Source organism: Hypanus sabinus, chromosome 7, assembly GCF_030144855.1.
Source record: "Hypanus sabinus isolate sHypSab1 chromosome 7, sHypSab1.hap1, whole genome shotgun sequence".
NCBI lineage: Eukaryota > Metazoa > Chordata > Chondrichthyes > Myliobatiformes > Dasyatidae > Hypanus > Hypanus sabinus.
Genome location: NC_082712.1, coordinates 157,338,685 through 157,364,584, shown reverse-complemented (window position 1 = coordinate 157,364,584; position 25,900 = coordinate 157,338,685). Strand labels below are relative to the sequence as shown.

General features: G+C 37.7%; 1 protein-coding gene across 1 annotated transcript in view; it reads left to right on the top strand.

Moving 5' to 3' along the window:
- Positions 1-25,900, top strand: part of kif18a (kinesin family member 18A) — a 105,040-nt gene that overhangs the window by 75,609 nt on the left and 3,531 nt on the right. The window contains exons 15-16 of the mRNA XM_059976004.1: positions 2,167-2,250; positions 22,939-23,428. Coding sequence (XP_059831987.1) covers positions 2,167-2,250; positions 22,939-23,428 — 574 coding nt within the window. The remainder of the gene's footprint in view (positions 1-2,166; positions 2,251-22,938; positions 23,429-25,900) is intronic.

The window sequence follows — 25,900 nt, the reverse complement described above, 5'->3', positions numbered from 1 at the left end:
ATCTTGGTGTTGAAATTAGCAAGGATCTTAACTGGGCATGCCACATCAATCAGATTACAGCCAAACCAAACAAAATGCTGGGTATCCTGCGAAGAAACCTCCACTCATGAAGTAAATCGGTCAAGGTCATGGCATACAAGACATTCGTCCGTGAATGATTAAAAATGCTGTGTTGATTAGGGATAGTCAACGTGGCTTTATGCATGGTAGGTCATGTCTAACCAATCTTGTAGAGTTTTTCAAGAAAGTTGTCAGAGAAATTGATGAATGCAAGGTAGTGAACATTGTCTGCTTTGACTTTAAGAAGAGTTTTGACAAGGTCCTACATGGGAGGTCAATCAAGAAGGTTCAGTCACTTGGCGTTCAAGATGAGGTAGTAAATTGGATTAGACATTGGCTTTATGGGAGAATCCAGACAATGGTAGTAAATAGTTGCCTCTGACAGGAGGTCTGTGATTAGTGGTATGCCGCAGGGATCAGTGCTGGATCTGTTTCTGTTTGTCATCTATATCAGCAATCTAGTGGATGTAGCAAACTGGATCAGCAAATTTGCAGATGACGCAAGATATGGGGTGTAGTGGACAGCAAGGAAGACTATCAAAACTTGCAGTGGGATCTGGACAGCTGGATAAATGGGCTAAAAAATGGCAGATCAAATTTAATGCAGACCAGTGTGAGGTATTGCACTTTGGATGGACAAACCATGGTATTACTAACACAGTGGGGAGTATGGTAGATTGGAGGAATTTAGGAATACAGATCCATAATTCCTTGAAAGTGTCACAGGTAGATAGGCTTGTAAAGAGAACTTTTGGCACTTTGGCCTTCATTAATCAATGTCTTGAGTACAGGAGTTAGGGTGTTATGTTTTAAGTTATATAAGAAGTTTGTGGGCCCTAATTTGGAGTATTGTGTACAGTTTTGGTCGCTTGCCTTACAGGAAAGATGTTAGTAAAATTAAAAGAGTATAGAGAAAATTTAAAAGGGTATTGCCAAGACTTGAGGACTGGAGTTACTGGGAAAGGTTGGATAGATTAGGAGTTTATTCCCTAGAGTGTAGGAGAATGAGGAGAAATTTGAGAAAGTTATACAAAATTATGAGGGGCATAGATAAGGTAAATAGAGCAGGCATATTGCATTGAGATTGGGTGAGACTAGAATCTAGAGGTTATGGGTTAAGGGTGAAAGGTGAAACATTTAAGGGGAACTTCATTACTCAGAAGGTAGAGAGGGAGTGTGGAATGAACTGCCAGCAGAAGTAATGAATGCTGGTTCGATTTCAACACTTAAGAGAAGTTTGGGTCAGTACATGAATAGGAGGGATATGGAGAGATGGTCAGGGTGCAGGTCAATGGAACTAGGCAGATTAACAATAGGTATGGGTGAAATAAGCCAAAGTTCCTGTTGCTGTGCTGTAGTGTTCTGTGACTCTAAGAGAATAATTACAATGGTACTTATTAAATAAATCTTCAATTAGGTGAAGAAGCCAAAGAAACTGGAGTTGTTCTCCTTTAACCAGAGATAGTTAAGAGATGATAAAGGTGTTCAAAATTATAAAAGCATTTTGATAGAGTAAATGAGGGGAAGCTACTTGCAATGGCTGGAATTCTCTGACACAGATTTAAGAAATTTGGCAAAAAGACCAAAAGGTGATATGAGAAAGATTATTTTATGCAGCAAATAATTATGATCTGGTAAGCAGTGTCTAAAATATAATGAAAGTAGGTGGAATGCTAAAAGAGATATAAATATGCCATATATTAATGGAAAAATATGCATTTTTAAAATTTCTCAACATGTACAGTATCCGTGTTACAGTCTCTAATCAAATTTTGTCTACTCAGACTTAAAATAAATTGAAATCTTATTTTACAGTAAATTTTTGTTAGGATGAACAGATGAATGACTGAATGCACAATTGAGTACATATTGTCATTCTTACTGCAAATTACAAAGATCCTAATCTATACAAACCATATTTGGTAAAGATGTACAGTTTACAGCTTTTCGTTATCAAGCAAGATGACGAAAGATGTTCAGATTATGTTTGTACCCTGTATATACTGTAAATAAGATTTTGTCGATGCTGTGGTTCCAACTCTAATATTTACATGTGAGAAACATTACTTCAAATACATTGGCTCAGTGTTATTTTTATGTTTTTAGGTTCAAAAAGACCAAGCAATTTACTTAGGAAAACTGTAGAAGTCAAGAAAGACAGATCCCCTGATCAACTAAAACCACCAGTAGGTAGGTGGGAAGTTTTTTTATGTCAATGTGTGTAATATCACTGATTCCTTTGGCTTTTTTAGACATTTGTCTAATTATTCAAAATATCTATAATTTAAAAATATAATAGTGGATTGCTGCAGATAGGTTGAAATCAATACATTTTGAAATCACCCACCACTCTCAGTCAATAGCTTCATGATATTCCCAAAGAGCAGTTGTTTTTTGAACATATGAGTTCCAATTTATAGCAGGAAAGCTTCAAAGGTGCATTGCATGAACTAAGATTGAGAAAACTGGTGCTGCCTGACTCAGAGATCCAGCAGCAGATTATATGTTGTTCCAGCATCCACCGTCTCTTGTGACTCCCTTTGTAGCCATTATTACAATTCTGCATTGGTAGAATTTCATCTGGAAATTATCATTAATGGGACATAATCTATTTTTTTAATTGTGCTTTAAGAAGCAGCACTGTGCAATATACTGACTAAAAGCACACGTCAGATCTAAGACCATAAATGAGTATCATCTAGTTTCAAGTGAGTCAAAATTACCGCCTTTCTTCTTATAGATGTACTCAACAATACAGGAGCACTGTTGAACAAGTTCAAGTTACTATATTGTACATTTTTCTCAATTTCTTCTGTAGTTCTCTAATAATAGAAGTTCTACAAATGAAATTTATTCCTAGAAGCTGCACAGTTAGTGTACAAAAAGAAATCAAAGAAAGAACCATAAACAGCGTAAGCAAATAGTTTCTGTTGTGGCAACAACGCAGGAATGTGTTTCTCATAATGTACTGTGGTTTCCCTTTGTTGTTTATAGCCTTTTGGTTTAATTTGATTTATTAAAAGAAGTACTGAAGAAATAAATCTCATTTTATGTACTTTTTCCACGTTGATTTCCCACTGCAGCTGTTTACAGAAAGCAAACTCTCAGGCTATTTTGTATAATTGGCTACTTTCATGATTAGTCTACTTTTGCAATTAACTCATTTTCCTGCCTTTTAAAAAATTGAGATGTCAGTACAACAGAATAAAGTTAAACTTCACAATGGTAAGGAAAAAATCATAAACTTTTGACTTGAGGTACTATTTATTTTGTCATATCTGAAATTGCACATTATAAACCACTAGGCATTGATTAATGAAAAGGTCTAATACATTTTATTTTTTCCCATGCGCAGCATGGAGAAGTACAACTGAATATAGAAAATATAAACTTCCGTGAAATACGTTTGAGAGGAAATGTTATGAAAATGATATTTTAGCTTACATCATTCACTATAGTTGGTATTGAGAACTCATTATCTCCTATTATTACAGTGGAGCAAACCATTAAAATAGAGTAACTCCTTGTATTCTGTCTGGGGAGTTTATATTCCAGTGGTATGAACAGTGAATTTTTCAATTGCAGGGAACCTTACTTACATGTTATCCCATCTCTCTCCTCATCCATCTCATGTCCTCCCAATATTTTGTCCCTTCCTGATTCTATTCACATACTTTGCTTGTTGTCCATTGTATCCAACAATGACATGAAACTTGTGTGGGAAAGCTTTTAAAGTAGGAAAGCTGTTGCATTGTGGCAGTTGCACTCTATCAACCTCAGAAGTCCGGGTCCAGCAGTACAAATGGTCATCACAGCTGGGGTCATCCTTGCAGTGGATGACCATGACTTCTGTGCCTTGTTATGCCCTCCATGAAGCATTACAGAGCCACCTTTCTGGCCATTGGATCTCATCCATCCAATTTTCCAGAGCTGACTTTGCATGGTAGGACAGTCGTGTACCTATCTCTCCAGGGTATGAGGCCCGCTGACTACCCTCACCCAATTTAGCCCACCTGTCAAAGTGGTTTACTGGCCTGTGGCAACTGTTGCATGCAAACAGCTACCTGTAACCACATGTGAGGTCTGAGTATCTGGTGGAGACCAAAGGTGATTGAGCCAGATTGGACACAACAACCCCCTTCACCAGAGATGCTGCCTCTCCCTGGGAACTCCATGCACCCATTCACATAGCACTCACATATCTTTCCCCAATCTGGTTCCATTATCACTTAACTTGCATACAATATTCCAGCATTGCTCTACTTTGTGTTCCTACTGACCACCTTTCAATCCCTCTCGCATCTGGCCACATCTGCCTTTTTTCTCCTTATCTTCTTCCACCTATCAGTCATATATGTTTAACTGTCCATAATGCTTCACTGCTCCTTGATCCATATGTCACCTACTGGCTCGTTTCTCATCCCTCTTCACTTCTCCTCTTTATATTGGCTATCATCCCTCTTCATTCACAGTCCTGATGTAGTAGGGTTCAACCTGAAATGTCAACATATCAATCCTTCTGTACCCACCACATCCACACATACCTGTTGCTTGGCATACTGAGGTGTATCAGCAGATTGCATTACATTTGATCTTAAGATTGCATTTTTTCTTTATGCAGAGTGGTTTATATCTGCATATCCCACTAGTAGAAACAGTGAATTCCTAATTTCAGGTAACCCGTACTTCTGTGATACCACACGCACCCCCCCCCCCCCATCCTTCTCATCTATCAATGGTCCTCCCAATATTTTGTCCATATACTTCACTGCTCCTTGCAAGAGATGACAGAATCAGATACAATTATGTTTAAAAGACATTTTGACACATATTTAAATAGGCAATACATTGAAAGAGACACAAGTGACTTGCAGATGCTGGAATCAGGAACAGTATTCAAAATGCTGGATGAGCTCTATGTTGGAGGCATTTCTGGAGCAACACACATAATTACCTGGCACACTGAGTTCCTCTAACACTTAGTATGTACAAGACAGTCCTAATGCAAATGTGGGGTTAGTGTAAGTGAGCTAAAAGTCAGCAAGGATGTGTTGGGCTGAAGGGTCCATTTCTGTGACTCAGTTACTTTGCCAATATTTCCTACACTTATGCCCTAACACTCGAATCAAATGCTTTTGAAATATGTCATTGTTGTCTTGTCTCTGGCTACATGCAGCTAAATGCATTTTTGATTAGTAAACAAAACTTCTTTGTTGACCACATAATGTTAAGACTATATTTAGGCCAATGCCACAAAATTTCCAGCAACTGCAGAATCTTTCGTGTTTATGGCCAATATATTTAGCTCTTTTTGATGTTTGTTGCTAAAAAAAAGTGTACAAAAAGTTGAGTATGCAAATAGGTTTTTTGAACATTTCATGACTTTAGTTCCCTATTTGACCTCTAAAATGATGTGCAACATGTGATGCTGGATATCTGCATCCTGAAATAACATTGACATTGAATGGTGATGGGGAGGACTGATGTTGTCAATTCCTCCATTAGTAGCTCCAGGTCAGGAGAGTAAAAACAGCAGCACTGGCATAGTAAAAGGGAAGCTTTGATCCACAGCTTTCATAGTAGAGCACTGGGCAAGAGGGATGTTTTATGCAAGTTAATTTGTTCGCAACAATCTTTAAAAGCCACTCCCATTTTATGAACGTGTTAAGTTTTTACAGACATCTATAAGAAAATACACAAAGTCACTTGATATGGTAGCTATGCCTCTACAGTATTAAAGTGAATGATATTGATGAGGGCCAATTAACATGAGCATTTATTTATTGTCTTCCTTTGCCTAGTTCCAATGATACAGCTTCAGAATATCCCACACTCAGTGGCTGGTTTTGATTACATTTAAATATCTATGGATGTTACACTCTTTAATAGAACATCATTTCACAAGTATCAATAGAAGCTGTGGCTTATCAGTTTCCAGACCGTATCTCTTAAATGACCTCCTGTAGTGAAATTGGAAGCATGTGTTCTTGAGAGGTAATTGTGTTCGATTACTGCAGAGGGATTACTTTAATTCAAGACTACTTCCTGTTTAACCAATAAGAAAGAGAAGCTACTAAAAGAACTGAGAACAAACATACTGTACATTAGTATGTTGGAATTTAAAATATTTATGGAACCTCAGTTGGATGTTCGGATTTTCATAACTTTGCTGTTCTTGACCTGGGGGCACCTTTTAATATTAAAGTACTGGTTCCATCTATTGAACAAAAACATAGAAGTCATGAAATAATTTCATGTGGAGATTCTAATTTTCAGTAAAAGGTGAAGACTACAATGTTTTGATGGTACAATGATACAATGGGGGTAAATGTTTGTAGAATACCAGTAGTATGAACAATATATTTTCTACCAAGAAAAGTATATGTGCTAAAATTATACCTCCTTCAACATGAGAATGATTTCTGTTGGGTAACATTATAATTTTAAAAGTTTTTTCCTTGCTAAATTAAAACTAATTTTAAAATATTCTGGCCTTTTGCCTTTCTAAAAAGCAACATGTGTGTTGAACATAAGAGAAGAGTAGACCATTTGGCCCCTTGTGCCTGCTCTGCCATTTAATAAAATCATGGCTGATCTTTTTCTTTGTCTTGCACTGAGAGTAAAACCTTGATTCCCTTAATATCCAAAAATATTTCTATCTGTGCCTTGAATATACTCTACAACTTGATGTCTGACCTGAAAGAGTAACTCTAATTAACTCCAAATTCTGGATGCCACAGCCAGTGGACATATCAGCCATGAATCTATCCTTGGTCAGTTCTGTAAATTCTGTGAGAGCACCTCACATTTTCAAAACCCTTAGAATGACTAATCTATCCACTGAAGGCAAGCAGACACAGCCTAGAAATCAAACTGATGAATCTACTCCCTCTGTTGCTAATATATTCTTACTTAGATAGGGTAAAGAATGTAATTTTGTCAGGCTTCCATATAATTGCAAAAAATTATTGTACTCAAATCCTCCTATAATATAGTTCAACGTACATTTTCCCTTCCTAATTACCATTGAAACTACGTGGTAGCCCTACATGATAAAAGTGTGTCAAGATACCCCGTATGCCAGCTTTCATTTCTTAAAAAATACTCAGCTTATTTTTTTTTTATCTACTGTGGATGATCTGCACTTAAATTTGCCTACCATCTCCATTAGCCTGTGTATATCCTTTTGAAGGTCCGTAACTCACACTACCACCTAACTTCAGATATGTTACCACTAAACCCTCATCCAAATCATTGATATAAATTGTGACTTACCAGGTCAAAAGCACTGATTCCTGAGGTATCCCACTATTATATCATGGGAACCTGGATGTCATGTTAATTCCTACTGTTATTTTTTCAATTATCAATTCCAAATCCAAGCTAATATATTAGCCCCACTTCCAAATGTTCTAATTTTAGACAATAGACATGAGAGCAGAATCAAGCCATTCGGTCCATCGAGTCTGCTCCGCCATTCCATCATGACCAATCAATTATCCTTCTCAAACCCTTTCTCCTGCTTTCTCCTTGATAACCTTTGACACCCTGTCTAATCAGGAACCTATCAACTTCCACTTTAAATATGACAGCCATTCACGGCAATGAATTCCACAGATTCACTTCTTCGGCTAAAGAAATTTCTCCTCATCTCTGTTCTAAGTAGATGTCCCTCTATTCTGAGGCTGTGCCTGCTGGCCCTTGACTCACCCATTATAGGAAACATCTTTTCCACATCAGCTGTCTCTGGGCCTTTCAATATTTGATAGGTTTCAATGAGATCTTCCTTCATTCTTCTAAACTCCAGCAAGTCAGACCTAGAGCCATCAAACACTTCTCATATATTAACCCTTTCATTTACGGGATCATTTTCGTGAACCTCTTCTGGACCCTCTGCAACGCGAGCGTATTTTCTCTTTGATAACCAGCCCAAAACTGCTCACAATAATCCAGGTGCGGTCTGACCAATGCCTTGTAAAGCTTCAGCATGACATCCTTGCTTTCTATTCTAGTCCTCTCAAAATGAATGCTAACATTGCATTTGCCTTCCTTACCACTGCAGGGTAATCTTTGGGGAATCCTGCACAAGGGCTCCCAAGTCCCTTTGCAACCCTTATTTTTGAATTTTCTCCCCATTTCTCCCGGTTCAGCACGGACTAGAAGGGCCGAGATGGCCTGTTTCCGTGTTGTAATTGTTACAAGGTTATAAAACAATCTATGCTTTTATTCCTTCTAGCAAAGTTCATGATCATACACATCCCAACACTGTATTCCATCTGCCACTTTTATGCCCATTCTCCCAATTTAAGTACTTATGCAGACTCCTTGCTTCCTCAAGCTACCTGCCCTTCCACCTATCAACAAACTTAGCAACAAAACCATCAATTCTGTCATTGAAATCATTGACAGAAAATATGAAAAACGGTTCCAATACTGAACTATAAGGAACACCACTTGTCACCAAAGCCAAACAGAAAAGGCTCCTTTTATACCTACTCTTTGCCTCCTGCCAGTCAGCCAATCTTCTATCCATGCTAGTATCTTTCCTGTAATACCATGCGCTCTGAATCTTGTTAAGTGGCCTCATGTGCAAAAGGCCTTCTGAAAATCCAAATAAAAACCATCCAGTGACTCTCCTTTGCCTATCCTGCTTGTTATTTCCTCTTAAGGAAACCACCGTGACTTTGGCCTTTCGTCATATGCCTCCAAGTACCCCGAAACTACATCCTTAACAATTGAATCCAACATCTTTCCAACCACTGAAGAGTGGAGGGGTATTTGCAATTTTCCAGTACTTTAGAACCATGCCAGACTCTTGATTCTTGGAAGGTCATTACTAAAGCCTCCACAATCTAATCAGCTAACTCTTTTCGAACCCTAGTGTGTTGCCTTTAAGGCAATTGTTTAGTTTATTATATGTTCGCTTTAGTAATTTGTTTGTTATCGTTTTCTAGTTAAAGTTAAGGTTGTTTAAAGTAAATTTGTTGTCTGTGATATATCGCGGCATGCGATGATGTCACACCCGGTTTCGCCCTGTCTTGTGGGAAAATACCGGTTTGGAGAAACGGGAAGGAGGGGATTGTGTGTGCAGGATCAGCGCGAGTAAAGTTTTCTTTCTACGCACTAGAAACATTAGAGAAGCAACGCCGTAAGTTCATGAGATAATCGATATGTTGAATTAAAAATGTTAACGCTGATTCTGTTAAAAGTAATGACGGTTGATAAAGTTTATGTTTTTTGTTATTTAAAGAGTTGCGGATAGTTTGTGTTGAAGTATATTAAAGCAGTTGATGACGTAGGTAGATTCTGACTGTATGTTGCACTTTAATGTAATATAGTTGTTGTAGTTTTACTTTTGCAAGTATTTATGATGTAAATGTGATGTCAAGAAGGAAACAAATACTGTATATATTTTGTATTGTTTTATCAACAGTTTTCACCATATGTTAATGTGGAAGAGTGAACAGTAAACGGTTAATTTTACTGGGACCACCTCATTGACTGGTTTAAGCTTGGTGTTTAGTTCAAAGTTCTTTTACACCTGTGCGAGAACACTACACCTAGAGTGTATTGTAGTCCATTAGATCCAGGAGACTTATCTACCTTCAGACCTTTCAGTTTCCCATCTCCCTAGTAATAGCAACTGCAATCACTTCTGCTCCTTGACACTTGAACTTACGGCATACTGCTAGTGTCTCCCACAGTGAAGACTGATGCAAAATACTTATTCAGTTCATCCATCATTTCCTTGTCCCCCATTACTATCTCTCTAGTGTCATTTTCCAGTGGTCCAATATCTATCTCACCTCTCTTTTTGAATTTCTGAAAAAAACTTATTGTATCTTCTTTTATAAGCTCTCTTTCCTTTATATTTCATCTTTTCTCTCCCTATGGCTTTTTTAGTTGTCTTCTGTTGCTTTTTAAAAGCTTCTTAATCCTATCACTTCCCACTAAACGTTGTGATAAAATATGCTCTCTTTTTCCTTTTATGCTGTCTTTGACTTTGTCACCCATGGTTGCCTCATCCTCCTTTCAGAAAACTTCATCTTCACTTCATAATTTTGTTTAGTAATCTTTTGTGTGGTAGCTTATCGAAGATATTTGCATGATTAAGTATACCACATCAATTTCTTCTCCCTTACCTATGCTGCTTTTTACATTAAGGAAACTATAGATTTGTCTGGCCTGATTTTCCTGTAATATATATTTACACAAACTTTGCCAAATTTTTCTATTTTTCCTTGAGTGTATTTGTTAAAATTTCTTTAATAATGAAACCCTGAGGTTCGGCCAGCATACATTTGTCTAGGGTAAGGCAGCCTCTGGCCCAGCCAAACTGAGAAATCTTGACTGTGTGGATGCTGCTTGATGTGTTGCCTGGTTACAAATCCAAACCACAGAATTTTAGACAATACACCGTATGCAATTAAACGATTGAACTTTATAAATCTTAATTTAACGACTGGGTTAGTAAAGAAAATAAAAAGAAAAAGGGCCCATTTTAATAAAACAGTCTAAAGTGCACCTTGGAGCTCATGGAATCATCCATTTGACCCCTATCGACCTCCTTCGAGCTTCGCTGACCGTCGGATCCGCGGTCCCGAGTCCACTCCGTCCGGCAGTCTACCAACTCTTTCCATTCGCATCTTCTCTCTTCATCTCTCGCTGACAAAAGACCCCCGAACTCGCTGCTCCCATGCCCACAAGAAAGAACAACACGCCTCTCATTGTCTAATGTACATCCAAAGACCCCGTTATCTGTAGTCATAACCCAAACATCGCTGATACAGAGAAATCGTGCAAAAAACAGAAATAAATATTTTAAAAGTGAGGTGTTGTTCAAGGGTTCAATGTCCATTTTGAATCGGATGGCAGAGGGGAAGAAGCTGTCCTGGAATGGCTGAGTGTGTGCCTTCAGGCTTCTGTACCTCCTACCTGATGATAACAGAGAGAAAAAGGCATTCCCTGGGTGCTGGAGGTCCCTAATAATGGATACTGCCTTTCTGAGACACCGCTTCCTGAAGTTGTCCTGGGTACTTTGTAGGCTAGTACCCAATATGGAACCGACTAAATTTACAACCCTCTGCAGTTTCTTCCGGTCCTGTGCAGTTACACCTCGCCCCCCCCCCCCCCCCCCATACCAGACAGTGATGCAGCCTGTCAGAATGCTCTCCACGGTACATCTATAGAAGTTTTTGAGTGTACTTGTTGACATACCAAATCTCTTCAAACTCCTAATGAAACTCCCAGGAACTTGAAACTGCTCATTCTGTCCACTTCTGATCCCTCTATGAGAATTGGTATGTGTTCCTTCGTCTTACCCTTCTTGAAGTCCACAATCAGCTCTTTCATCTTACTGACGTTGAGTGCCAGGTTGTTGCTGCGACACCACTCCACTAGTTGGCATATCTTGCTCCTGTACGCCCTCTCGTCACCATCTTAGATTCAACCAATAATGGTTCTATCATCAGCAAATTTATAAATGGTATTTGAGCTATGCCTAGCTACACAGTCATGGGTATAGAGAGGGTAGAGCAAGGGGCTAAGCACACACCCCTGAGGCACACCAGTGTTGATCGTCAGTGAGGAGGAGATGTTGTCACCAATCTGCACAGATTATGGTCTTCTGGTTAGAAAATTGAGGATCCAATTGCAGAGGGAGGTACGGAGGCCCAGGTTCTGCAATTTCTCAATTAGGGGTGTGGGAATGATGATATTAAATGCTGAGCTATAGTCAATGAACAGTATCCTGACTTAGGTGTTTGTGTTGTCCAGGTGGTCTAAGGCCGTGTGAAGAGCCATTGAGCCATTGAGATTGCATCTGCCATTGACCTATTGTGGTGATAGGCAAATTGCAATGGGTGTAGTCATGACCAATATCTCAAAGCATTTCATCACTGTAGATGTGAGTGCAACCGTGCAATAGTCATTAAGGCAGTTCGCATTATTCCTCCCGGGCACTGGTATAATTGTTGCCTATATGAAGCAAATGGGAACTTCTGCCTGTGGCAGTGAGAGGTTGAAAATGTCCTTGAATAGTCCCACCAGTTGGTTGGCACAGGTTTTCTGAGCTTTACCAGGTACTCCATCGGAACCTTCCACCTGGTGAGGGTTCACTGTCTTTTAAAACAGCCTAACATTGGCCTCTGAGACAACAATCACAGGGTCATCAGGTGCAGCAGGGATCTTCACAGCTGTAGTTGTGTTTTCCCTTTCAAAGCGGGCATAGAAGGCATTGAGTTCATCTAGTGGTGAAGCATCGCTGCCATTCATGCTATTGGGTTTTACTTTGAAGGAAGTAATGTCTTGCAAACCTTGCTAGAGTTGTTGTACGTCCGATGTCGCCTCGAATCTCGTTCGAAATTGACTCTTTGCTCTTGAAATAGCCTTCCACAAATCATACCTGGTTTTCTGGTACAGGCTTGGGTCGCCAGTCTTGAATGCCACAGATCTAGCCTTCAGCAGATGACATACTTCCTGGTTCATCCACGGCTTTTGGTTTGGGAATGTACAGTAAATCTTTGTAGGCACATGCTCATCCACACAGGTTTTAATGAAGTCAGTAACAACTAGAGCATACTCATCCAAATTCAAAGATGTACTCCTGAATACAGTCCAGTCCACCGATTCAAAGCAGTCCTGTAAGTGTTCCTTTCTTCTCTTATCCGTACTTTCTTAGTCCTCACTACTGCTGCTCTCTGTCTGTGCCTATACTCAGGGAGTAGAAGTACAGCCGGGTGATCTGACTTCCCAAAGTGAGGGCATGGAATAGCTCGGTAGGTGTTCTTGATGGTGGTGTAACAATGGTCCAGTGTGTTATTTCCTCTAGTATTGTAAGTGATCTGTTGATGGTAATTGCTTAGTGATTTTTTTCAGACTGGCCTGTTTAAAATCTCCCCCAAAACAATGGTGAAGGTGTTATGATGCACTGTTTCATGCATGTTGATTCCAATGCTCAGATTATCTAAAGCCTGCTTGACATTGGTCTGAGGTGGAATGTAAACTATTTCTAAAATGACCCCAGAGAACTCCTGTGGTAGGTAAAAAGGATGGCACTTAACTGCTGGATATTCCAGGTTGGATGAGCAGAATTGGGACAGCATTGATATATTTGTGCACCAAGATAAGTTAATCATGAGGCATACTCCTCCACCTCTGCTTTTGAGAGACTCTACAGATCTATCCTGGCGGTGTATAGTACACCCATCAATCTGAATCGCTGCATCTGGTATGGAAGGGGTTAACCAGGATTCTGTGAAATGTCTTTCTGATTCGGCACCCCAGCTCTGAGATCATCGATTTTATTCCTTAGAGACTGCACATTTGCCAGCAAGATAGTTGGTATTGGGAGTTTAAAACTCCGTTTCCTTACACACACTTGTATCCTTGACCTACAGCCACGTTTCCTGTGTAGAATCCCACAAGGACAAATCCATCCCAAATAGTTTTGTCAGTTTTAAGCAGCAATAGTTCATTGCTTTCAAAATCAATGGGATTATGAAAGATAACATCAATTGCATTTGCTATCAAGGCCATCCTTCTCTCCACCATGACATGTGGTTACCAGGTACTATTCAGTGGTTTTCATTTCCATTATTTTCTGTGGTTAATTTAAACTAATACTAAGTTCCTTCACCTTCTCATTCTCTCTAGATGTGTTCACTATTTTTAGGAGAAACTTTACGCCCTCCATAGAGACATTTAAAGTAACCATTTAATTTTTTTTACGATTTCCCTCAGTATAATGTGATTTCTGTGTTTAATGAACCTGTGTTAACTTTAGCTAAGCTCTCTTCACAAACTCCTGTTTCAAACCTTTAGATTACTCTCGTTTTCTACATTTCACTTATTTATCAAAACTTTAGTGCACAATAAATGTATACATACTCAAGATTTCTCCAAACCCAATTTGGCTGTGGATGTATTTTTTACTGCTTACAACATTAACTTAATAGCCATGGTTGTACCACTTCTTTGTTGAGTTCTAGTTCCTGAAGTTCCTGTATTTGTTTTAAAATACTTCACAGTTCTTTCAATGAAAGCTATTGTTTGGTCTATGTTGTATCTCATACTGCAGTTTCCCACTTTGTAAACAATTCACACTTCTTAATTTTGTAATATATTCTTGTTAGATATAAGACAGGCACTTCAGATTAAACTAAATAATTTTGGTCTTTGACTAAAATCCTATTGTATTATGAACTCTCTTCCCTACAGGCACCTCAGCACTAATATTATTAATGAAGATTGCTAATACTAGATCTAAAATAACCTGTACCATAATTAGTTCCTCAACCTGCAGATATAGAAAACTATCTTTAAGCTCCTATTAATTTAGTTTGCCTAGTCTTTCTATAAGTTTTTTCATGCGCCAGATTACATATGTATTCAAGATGTTACCCTGAATATTTCATTGTCAACCTGTGTTACTTTGCAACCATATCTCCATAATGGCTGCTAGTCAATTTTAATTGTAAACTGTGCTGTTAATACATCCATTTTGTTGCAAGTGTTCTTTGTGTTCAGATACAGTGCCTCTTACATTTGAGGTTTATCTAATTTTTTACAACACTACATTAGTCATTGATAACCAATTACCTTTGATAAATTGTGTCCTATCCACTACCATCTTCAAGATTTGTTTCAAAAATTTCTTTCATAAAACTATAACTATAACATAGAAATTTGATTATTCTCATAATTACGTTACAAGCGCTTAGTTGTAACCTGTCAGGAGATACAGTATTTTATTTAATAACATTTTAAACTGTTTCGCCACAGTAAACATTTCATTGCATAATGTGAGAGATCTCCCTCTGACATCACTACCAATAATGTTTATATTAGTATCGCCAAAAAATCCCAATGCCTAATTGAATAATTCAAAAGTACACTCATAAATTGTAATATATTGTTTGCAGCAGTAAATCTGATTGTAGCAAAATTCCCCATAAAAACCACTGTTACAGGGAGTAGATAAAATGTTCTTTGATGATAATGATTAAGGGATAAGCAGTCTCCTCAGGATATGTGTCCTGCAGGCATGCAATTCATTACATCTTTTTCTCCAGTGTATGAAATACTTCCCTCTCTCTAATCCCTGGATTCTGTTACTGGACAGTTCACAAGGCGGAGATGCAGCCACATACCAAGTTCCAAAGTGGTAGAAGATCCACAGCAGCTGACTAATCCATCCCACCAATCTAGAAATAGGTCAATTGTGTGTATAGGTTGTACATAAAGTAGAACCTTCTTAACATGAGGATGACTATTCCTGAGTACACTGAAGATCATTGGTTGAAGAAACAGCAAAGAAAGGTTATTTTTTATTGGAATTAATCTCATTTTTGGGTCTTTATTGTTTTAAAGGCACTATATCAGTACAACTTTATTATAAAAGACAGTATAATTCCAATCAGGCTTGTGGTTGTATCATTGCAGGATTTTCCTAATTTATTTTTCTAGCCTGGATTATATCTGTTGATAAGCAAGTGTTCCACATTCTGATAGTAACTAAAGTTCATACATTGTAAAGCACATTGGGATGCCCCAGTTAATTAACTATGTCAAGAAAAGATATTTTTCTGGGATAGTGGCACAGTTCCTGGATTACTGGATTGGTAACCTGAAGAGCCCAGACTAATCTGGGGATGTAAATTTGAACCCCATGCTGGCATCGGGAGAGTTTATCAGTTAATAATATATATTAAATTATTAAAAATCGTATCACTAGGACTTTGGAACCAATGGATTGACTTTGAACATCTGGGATAGAAAGTGGATAAAAATTGACACTTCCAACCTATTTGGGCCCATAAATTATTCTAGATTCTCAGTGATAATAAATTCTTAACTGCCCTCTGAAATAGCCCAGTTTGTTCCATCTCTGCCAAATTAATACAATGGTACTTTAAGAAGGTGGCCCAAGAGCTCCTTCTTATTAATTGTTAAGAAGGAAGAACAAGACTCTGGTTTTCTAACCAGAAGACTCTCTTGGTGGTGCTAGATGGACTAGGTCACATTTTTGGCTCTGCTCCGGTCATTTTTCCATTTCATTTTAACAAGGATATGTCTTGCCATTCCTTTTTACTTTCATTGGGAATCAAATCCTATAGTTCCTGCTAAACACCATCATGGGAGCAACAAAATCTGAACTATATTAAGACCTGTCATTGCTATTTTAGGTAAACTGAGTGCAAAAAAAGTGTATAATTGTCAGCACCACCCACATTCAAATAAATTAAGAAATGAAAAAAATAGGGTATATTATTCTCATACAGCCCTGGCTTTTGGACATATATAAGTTTCTGTGCAGGGAAGGAGTCTTGAACTTTGCAGAAAATGGTTGGGGATTGTTCATGACCAATTGTTCTGTCTTCAGGACATCACTGCAATAAATCCTTAAGGAGATAGTCCAGGTCAAACCAATTTAAGTTTCATCAATAACGGCATAGTCAAAAGTGGCTATATTCACTGATGATGGCAAGTTGCTCAATTCCATTCACATTACCTCAACTAAATAAAGAAGTCTGCAGCCCACCTACAGCAAAATCTGCACAACATTCACATTTAAAATGGAATCAGAATCAGATTTCATATCACTAGCATACATCGTGAAATTTGTAGCTTTACAGCACAGTATATTACAATTCATAATAAAAACTACATTACAAGAAGTATATATAAAAAAGAAATATATATAAGTAGTGCATAAAGGAAGGGGAAAATAATATAAAAATACTAAAAGAATATTTTTGAAGAATACTATTGGTGTTCACGGGTGCATCGTCTATTCAGAAATCTGATGACGGAGGGGAAGAAACTGTTCCTGATCTGTTGAGTGCATGTGAGTGGGATTAATATCTAATATAACTCAAGCAATCTCAAGTTCTGTTCCCACTCTGAGCACCAATATGAATTGCATGTTAAAGGTTTGATAGCTTCAATACAGTAAATCATTGCAATTACTCATTGAAACAACTTCTAGATTTCTGTGCTCACATATGCAGAGGCAACTGATTTCTATGGTAGGAAAGAAGTTGACAAATATAATACCTTTCTAGATTGCTTTTATCAACAAACCTATTCTCCAACCAATTACACTCTCATTTATCTACATTTCTGTCGCATGCGTTTTATGGTCCTTGATCCACTGAAAGGGAACATTATCTAGTGTGTGTCTGAATCTGAATATGTAAACTACACAATTTTTTTTCTTTTATACCATTTTGGCATGTCCTAACTACACTTCATAACATGAAACAAAATTGTAATTTAAAATATTTTCAACTTGCAATATAACAAAAATCCATCCAAATTAGTAGACTGGCTTTCTAATTGTGATACGTTTGCCATACGTTTGGTAATGAGTATTGCATGAATATCTGCATTATCTTCAAAGTTCCCTCTAATTTTTTTTTTACAGCTGCATGGACCAACTATTGTTCTAAGCAAGAAAATTTTACACAGCACATCACTTTTTTTGTAATGTGTATGCTATGAATATTTAGAATGAAAATTGAAAAATCACATGCTTTTGATTTTATTAATTGAAGAGTATAAGTAAAATACAACAAAGAAAGTCTAACACATTTCATAAACTTTTTGTAGCTGCATCCAATTCCAGCTGTGCGGCAATAAAGGCTATGTATGTGGGAGCATTTCGGTTACTCTGTGTGGCAGCTTAGAGGGAACAGTGATCGTCTTAGAAATTTTAAAGGAATCAAAAATATGACTCTTACTATGTTTCACATTTGTTGTGGTACATCTTGGTTAGTTTAAAATGGGAATGTTGCTTGTTCATATCTAGAATGTTTCTGGTACAGTTATCTTTATTGCCAGTTAAAACATCTTGTGCAGATTAACGTAAACATATTTTCTACACTGTTTCCCAAAGCTTGTAGAGTAAAGTAGGAATTATTGGCTCTGACAGAATGATCTCATAATAATGTGAATGTTTCCAGAAAACTCCTAGAAATTCTTTAAAACTTTCAGTTGTAACTTTAAACTGTTACGCTATTTATTTACAGCTGCAGATGTCATAAATCTGAAATAAAAATGAAATGCTGGAACTGTACAGCAAGAAGAGCAGCATTTGGTTGTTTTAAGTTGCAAAACCTGGGAGGAAACAAAGGGGAATGATTGTCTGTGAGAGAATAAGACTAAAAGAAAGAGGGTGACTCAAATTGACGTCCATGGCAAAATGCTAGACAAGGCTTGTTATTAGTAATTAATCTGCCTTATGGAAGTAAGCAAAGAACATGGAAGAGAGGAAAAACAGTGGGGGGGGCAGGGTAGAGAATTGCTGGCACTGTGAGATACGGAATGCAGCAGTTGCTCAGATACTGAAATATGAAAGAATGCCGGTAAAGCCCGAAAGATCAGACAGCATCTGTGGACATAGAAAAACTTAAAACTGGCAAAAATGCAGTATTTATAGAGGAAAACCTTCAACGCTGGAGAAATAAAGTACCTGGCCATGTTTCTGGATGACAGACTTTAACTGCAGTACGGACTCAGAGGCTGTGTACAAGAAGGGCCAGGGTCGCCTCTACTTCCTGAGAAGACAGAGGTCCTTTGGTGTATGCAGGCCTCTCCTTCACATGTTCTAGCAGTCTATTGTCGCCAGTACAATCTCTGTGATGGTGTGCTGGGGCAATGGCATCCACACGGTAGTGCCAACAGGTTCAATATAGTGATTAGAAAAGCCTAGGTCTGTTATAGGAGTCAAACTAGACACACTGGATGCTGTGGAGAACAAAGGACCCTACAGAAAATCCTGGCAATTCTGGACAATGTTTCTCACCCTCTGCATGCCACCATGGTTGAACAGAGGAGTACTTTTAGTCATAGACTAAGACAACTGTGCTGCTCTAAAGAGAACTGTATGAGGTCATTTTTAACCCTTGGCCATTAGGCTGTACAATGAGTTAACCTATCAGCCGGGGATGTGATGACCCTCTCCTGTTAGATGGTTTGAGGTAACTTATTTTTTAATTTTTCTTCTCTTTTAATATATTTATATTGTATAAAATATAAAATTGCACACTCGTAATGCTATTGTAACACTATAATTTCCTTTGGGATCAATAGAATATCTATCTACTTATCTAAAAGTAAGTACAGGGGATACTTGGCCAGTCAGACATCTTGGAGAATCAAAGTCTGAAGTAAATTTATTATTTAAGTACATATATGTCACCATGTACAACCATGAGATTTGTTTTCTTGTGGGCATATACAGTAAATCCAAGAAATGTAATAGAATCAATGAAAGACCACACCCAGTAGGACAGACAACCAATGTGCAGAAGACAACTAACTGTGGAAGTACAAAAAATATATATAATAAATAAGCAATAAATGCAGAGAACATGAGATGACAAGTCACTGAAAGTGAGTCCATAGGTTGTAGGAGCAGTTCAGTGATGGGGTGAGTGGTTAGAGCCTGATGGGTGAGGGATAATAACTGTTCCTGAGCCTGGTGGTGTGGGTCCTGAGATTCCTGTACCAGCTTCCTGATGGCAGCAGTGAGAAGAGAGCATGGCCTGGGTGGTGGAGGCTGTTGATGATGAATGCTGTTTTCCTGTGACAGTGATCTGTGTTGATGAGCTCAAAGGTGGGGAGGGCTTTACCTATGAAGGACTGAGCTGTATCCATTACTTTTTGTAGGATTTTCCATTCAAGGGCATTTGTGCTTACATACCAGGTCGTGAGACAGCCAGTCAATATATTTTCCACCTATCCCAACTTCTTTAAACTTTTAAGGAAATAGAGGTACTGCTATACTTTCTTCATAATTGCATTTGCACTCTGGGCCCAGGACAGGCCCTCTCAAATGATAACATTTAGGAATTTAGAGTCGCCGACCATCTCCACCTCTGATCCTCCAAGGAGGACTGGTTAATGGACCTCTGATTTTCTCCTCCTGAAGTCAATAATCAGCTTCTTGGTCTTGCTGACTTTGAGTGAGAGGTTATCATGCCACTCAGACAGATTTTCAATCCCTCCTAACAAGTTTCATGACATATGCCGGTGATAGTAAACCTGATTCTGATTCTACATGCTGATTCGTCGCCACCTTTGATTCAGTCAACCATTGCTTAAAGTCAGCAACTCTCACCAGTCCTGCATCTAAAATGAAAGGTCATTGACCTGCAGATTCAACTCTGCAGTCCCTTTCACATATGTTACCCTACCCACCAAGCACCCAATGCATTTTCAAACTAGAGAAAATCTGCAGATGCTGGAAATCCAAGCAACACACACAAAATGCTGGAGGGACTCAGCAGGCCAGGCTGCATCTATAGAAAAAAGTACAGTTGATGTTTCAGCCCAACTGTATTTTTTTTCTATAGATGCTGCCTGGCCTGCTAAGTTTTTCCAGCATTTTGTGTGTGTTACCCAATGCATTACATCAGACCTGATCAATCCAAATACAAACTAGAAAGTTGGTAATCTGAAATTGTTGAATTCATTGTTGATCACAAGATCCATTGATCAAGCTGACTTTAGACTGCACTGGATCAGTCCAAAAACTGATGCTGGCATGTGAGTAGATTAGAGAATCACGTTTATATACTAAACGTAATGGAAATTTTAATTTATTTCATTTCATTAAATGAGCATATCTTATTTATAAGCAGCAGATGAAAATAATCAATAAATTGTACTCAAATTATTAACTGAAATACATGCTTTTCTTTTTTAACATTTCCACATATTTATGGAAATACCTCTGAAGCATGAAGCCTAAAATTGGAGTATTTTTCTTTAAAGTTTAAACAAAAGTCCTTACCAATATTCCATTCTATTTTAAATACTCCATCTCATTCACCTTTTTAATAAAAACTATTATATGACCTGTGACATGCACATGCTGAATATTGATTCCTTGCATTTCACTTTTAAGTTATGGTTTGATAAAACTTATGGCCACGAGTGATAAATCAGAGAAATCACTTGAAAGTGTTATCAAGTAAATATGGAGTACTGAGTGCAGACAAATCCAGGGAGTATTGTAAATTAATTTTACAGTTTCTCTGCCAATTTACTCTACCACACTAACACTTGATCAAAGGACATGCTGTATTGAGGTAGAAGTAATCTGATACATGCTAGTGTTTTCCAGTGTTATAATGATATTTTTTCATTGTTTTAAATGGGGCTTTTGATACTATCAAAGTTAAAAGAATCTAATGTAAAATAATCTGGTGATATTCCATTTAAGATAAGTTTCCCACCCTCAAAATATATCCCTTCCTTTGTGGTTCAATATTAAATTGATATGTATGGTCTAGTTCAACTTGTGGTCAATGACATTCAAAGACATAATTGATTTTAACATTGATTATGAAGCTGAACATCACAAGGTATCTCCTTTTCTTGAATGCATTTGTCATGCAGAGTATTTTCTGTGGGTGGGATGGAAGTTGTGGGGAATACTACCATTCTGTGAATGTTATCTGAGCTCTCTTCCAGTCTGAATTTACTGGTACCAATTACACCTTAGAAGCTAGATTGGATCTCTCTCTTCATTCAGAATCTGAAGCCATTTTTAGTACTCTAGCCATCTTTGCTATTATTAATTGCTAAGGTTGATGGTTACGACCACAACGTCTTGCTTTGAGTTGGAATTTAAATATTAACTATTCTTATTGCTACTTAACTATGGACAAAAATGTCTTCTGCACATGATCTATATAGGCAAATAGCGTTTATTTCTGAAGCATACTGTGGGACAATATATCATACAAGCAAGGCTACTTAAATCTATCTAAATTTGGCTTAAAATTGGATCATTTTTCTACAAATGGAGCTCAGTATACTGAATGAATGAGGGTATGCTCAGTGGCCACCTTATTAGGTAAACCTGTACACCTGCTCATAAATGCAATCTAATCAGCCAATCATGTGGCAGCAACTCAATGCATAAAAGCATGCAGACATGGTTTAAAAAGTTCAATTGTTGTTCAGACTAAACATCAAAATGGGAAATGAGCTAAATGACTTTCACCATGATTGTTGGTGCCAGACAGGGTGGTTTGAGTATCTTAGAAACTGCCGATCTTCTGGGATTTTCACACACAGCAGTCTAGGGTTTACAGAGAATGGTGCAAAAAACAAAGAAGATAAAAGTCCAGTGCGCGGCAGTTCTATAGGCGAGAATGCCTTGTTATGAGGGAGGTAAGAGGAAAATGGCCAGACTGGTTTAAGCTGACAGGAGAGTGACAGTAACTCAAATAAGCTCGCATTCAATAGTGGTGTGCAGAAGAGCACACTGGCTTCCTAATAAAGTGGCCACTAAGTGCATGTTGATTCCAATATGAGTAGTAGTGAGAGACTACATCCCTAAAAATTCACTAAAAGCAGTGGGTGGGTTGGGCACTTTCCTCTTCTGAGGTGTTACAATGTTGATAAACATGATCTGAATGTGCTTGCCAACTCTTAATTGATATGTACCTTTTATTTATATGTTGCATCCTGGCTAACTTGAAGCTAGACAGAACATTGCAATGCCACAAGGCCTTAATGTGGAAATTTCACTCGTCCCCTTAGAGTAGATTTCTTTAAGCAAAATGCCCATAGTAGCATAGATAGTCACCACCAATATGTTAATAGTAAAATATTAATGAACCTGCACACTGGAGCATGGTCAGAGTAGAGATCGTGTAATTACAACATAATAGATATTCAAGCCTGTTATATTTGAAATACCCTGAACCTAATAATACACTAAATGTTGTTTCTGCCTTCAACATTCAAAATAAGTATTTTATAATAGTAAATTAGTGCAGTTATATGTGGAATTTATTCTTAATCTTGTCTAACATTTAGTAATACTTGATTAATGCATTTTTGACACTTGCTTTGCCATAGAATCAAAGGAGAATCTACCATTAATTCAAACAGAAAATAGTGGATTTCCCTGCAAATCCTCCAGACGAAGGCTGGAACAATCGTTAACGTGCAGCAGTTCAGATGATCATGCCACACCACACCCTGGCTTAGCTCAGCAGAATGATCTCCTCTTCAAAGAAGGGTTTGCTCCCATAACCTATACACCAGGAAACTGCACCTCACAGATAGAACGAGTTTCTAGTGAGCTGCTTACCACAGACTTACAAAACAAAAAAGCAGATTGTCTTGGTGAAGAAGTGGAAGACAATTTGAATAAATTGAGTGACATAGAAACTGCCATCTCTGGAATGAGTGAGAATCCAGCAAATATTACATATGATTTGGGAGAAAGCAGCTTGGATACAAGAACTGAGCATCCATTTGCGAATGAAACCAAATGTAACGACGCTCTCGCTGACTACAATGTGTCACACAAGCAATCCACACATCAAAAAACCTTTCTGCAAAGGTGTGTTTTACAGCCTTGTTTATATTTTGATTTTTGTATTGCATATTCCCAGAGTGAAGCAGAGCACAGTAAAACAATACAATACAGTAAAAATCAAGGTTAAATTTTGAAAAAGAAGCATCATAGTTTAATAAGATCTGTATGTACATTTGAAATGTACTAAGCTATTTTAAATGGAAGTATTGCTTTTTTTTTAATGATGTACAATTAAACACACGTTTAAAATGAAGTAATTGCAGTTTTGATTGTATTGCTAAATAATAATGAAATATTAGTGTATACTGGTCTATTTCAATGATTAATGGCAAAGGCTCTACGTTTGGATTTCAAGATCAAGTTTATTGTCATCTGACTGTACATATATACAACCAAATGGAACAATGTACCCCTGCACCACGTTGCACCTACAAAACATATATCTCACACAGCACATAAGACAAAATATTAATATAAATTAGTTAATAAAATATAACTCAAAAGACATGTAATGTGCAGCATGGGTAAACTATAAACAGCCCTCTGTCCAAGTGATGAGACCTCATTGGTGGCGGAGTAGTCATTAGCCTCACAACCTGTGGCAGGAAGCTGTTGCCCAATCTGGCAGTCCTCGTCCTGATGCTCCGGTAGCTCCTACCTGATGGTAGTGGGTCAAAAAGATTGTGGGGTGGGTAGTAGGGATCCTCAACAATGCTTCAAGTCCTTCATATACAACTTTCCTTCATTTGAATGATCTGAAGGAAAGTATTTAACCTTAATCATTTATAATAATATATAGTATTTAGACTTTACAGCTTTCATTTACTTCTCGGAGCTTGTTCCTACTTGTGTAACTTCTTTTAATCTCACAATCCACAGATTCAATTTGTACGTACTGTGTATCCTAATTTTTTTTGCCTCACTATTAATGACATTGGCAGAGACTGAGAATATTATTATGTTTTGGATGAGATAGCTATAAGGTTAGAGGGATGAAGTAAATGTATCCAATCTAGGTTTGGCTAATGCTCATTCTCCCTCTGTACTAATTGTTAATTTGAGAAAAGAAAAAATGAAAAAGAATGCAATTCAAGTGTTGCAATGCTTTACATTGATTTGCTGCCATCATAAATGTAAACCCAAAGTGAAACTGATTTCTACCCCTCCTGGTTCAGGACAATTGCCTCATTCCTTATTCTGCTCCGAATCAATAGATAGAGAGCTTATAGATAATGAAGCCCCAGCACCAAATCATAGAATCTAGGTCAAGGTGTATGATGGAGATTCTATGTCCCAGAGAAGCTAAGTCTTTGTCATAACTCTCCCCCTTTCTATACATCTCATTTTCTCTGCCTCTCACTTTCTACTTCTTCCATCCTTTCATCATAATGGCAGGTGGTAGAGCAAAAAATCTAAGGCAATAGTTCTGTGGCCAAGGGTCCAAAGCCATTTGATTGGCTGGGTGTGACTTGTGGGGCTTATTATAGTCCACTTTTATGTTTGAAAAAGGGAACACTTTTGTCCATTAGCAAATCAATTTGCAAGTGTCTTCTGGATAATAAGGCTAATTGACCCCACCCCATGTGCCTCTGCATCTAACACTTCAGTCTTTGCAACATCTGCCATTTTCAAAGTGATCCTACCAGCAAACACATCATTACCTTCCACCTCTCACCTCTTTCTACAGGGATTGTTCCCTCTGTGATTCCTTTGTCCATTTGGCCCTCCCCATTAATTTCTTCCTGGCACATATCCCTGCAAGTGATACATGCCCATTCACCTCCTCCTTTAACTCCATTCAGGGCCCCTAATTCAATTGACATTGAAACTTATCAGGAGGTATCTGGCATGTTGTATGGTATTGACATTTTTGCATATTCGATATGATTTTGGAGAATTTTTGGTATTTACTTAACTATTGAAATATCAAATCTGCACCAGCTGAGGTAGACATCATTTCCTTGTTTAGGCTGAAATTTCTTCACATGTATGTTTTTCTTTTCACTGGAAAACCAAATTGCAAAAACCTGAATTTAATATAAATAATGCTGAAATGAACAAATAGAAATCTATTAATATTGATGCTTGTGCATGTGAGCAGACATACTATATTGTCCAAATTTCAACTGCAGTCAACATTTGATAGTAGAAGCACAAACTAATTTTGAAATGCTTTATTGATCTCTTAGATGTAACTTCTTCAGGAAACAAGTCTGTGTAGGTTGAAACTCTAGTCCGACAGTCTGTCAAATTAGTCCATGAATAAAGTAACCAAACTTCCAAACTTATATTAACAAGAAATAACTCGCATGGTCTGACATGTTTTGAATTTGTAGTTCAGTCTGTGTTTATGAATTCTAAAAGTAATTGAGATCAATGATAACCTGTAGCTATTTAACCTACTCATGCAGCATTTGCTGATAGTATTTTTAACTTGGAAACATTTCAGATTGTGATAGTTTTAAGGAGTGCTTGCATGACCCAGGAAGTCTGTAC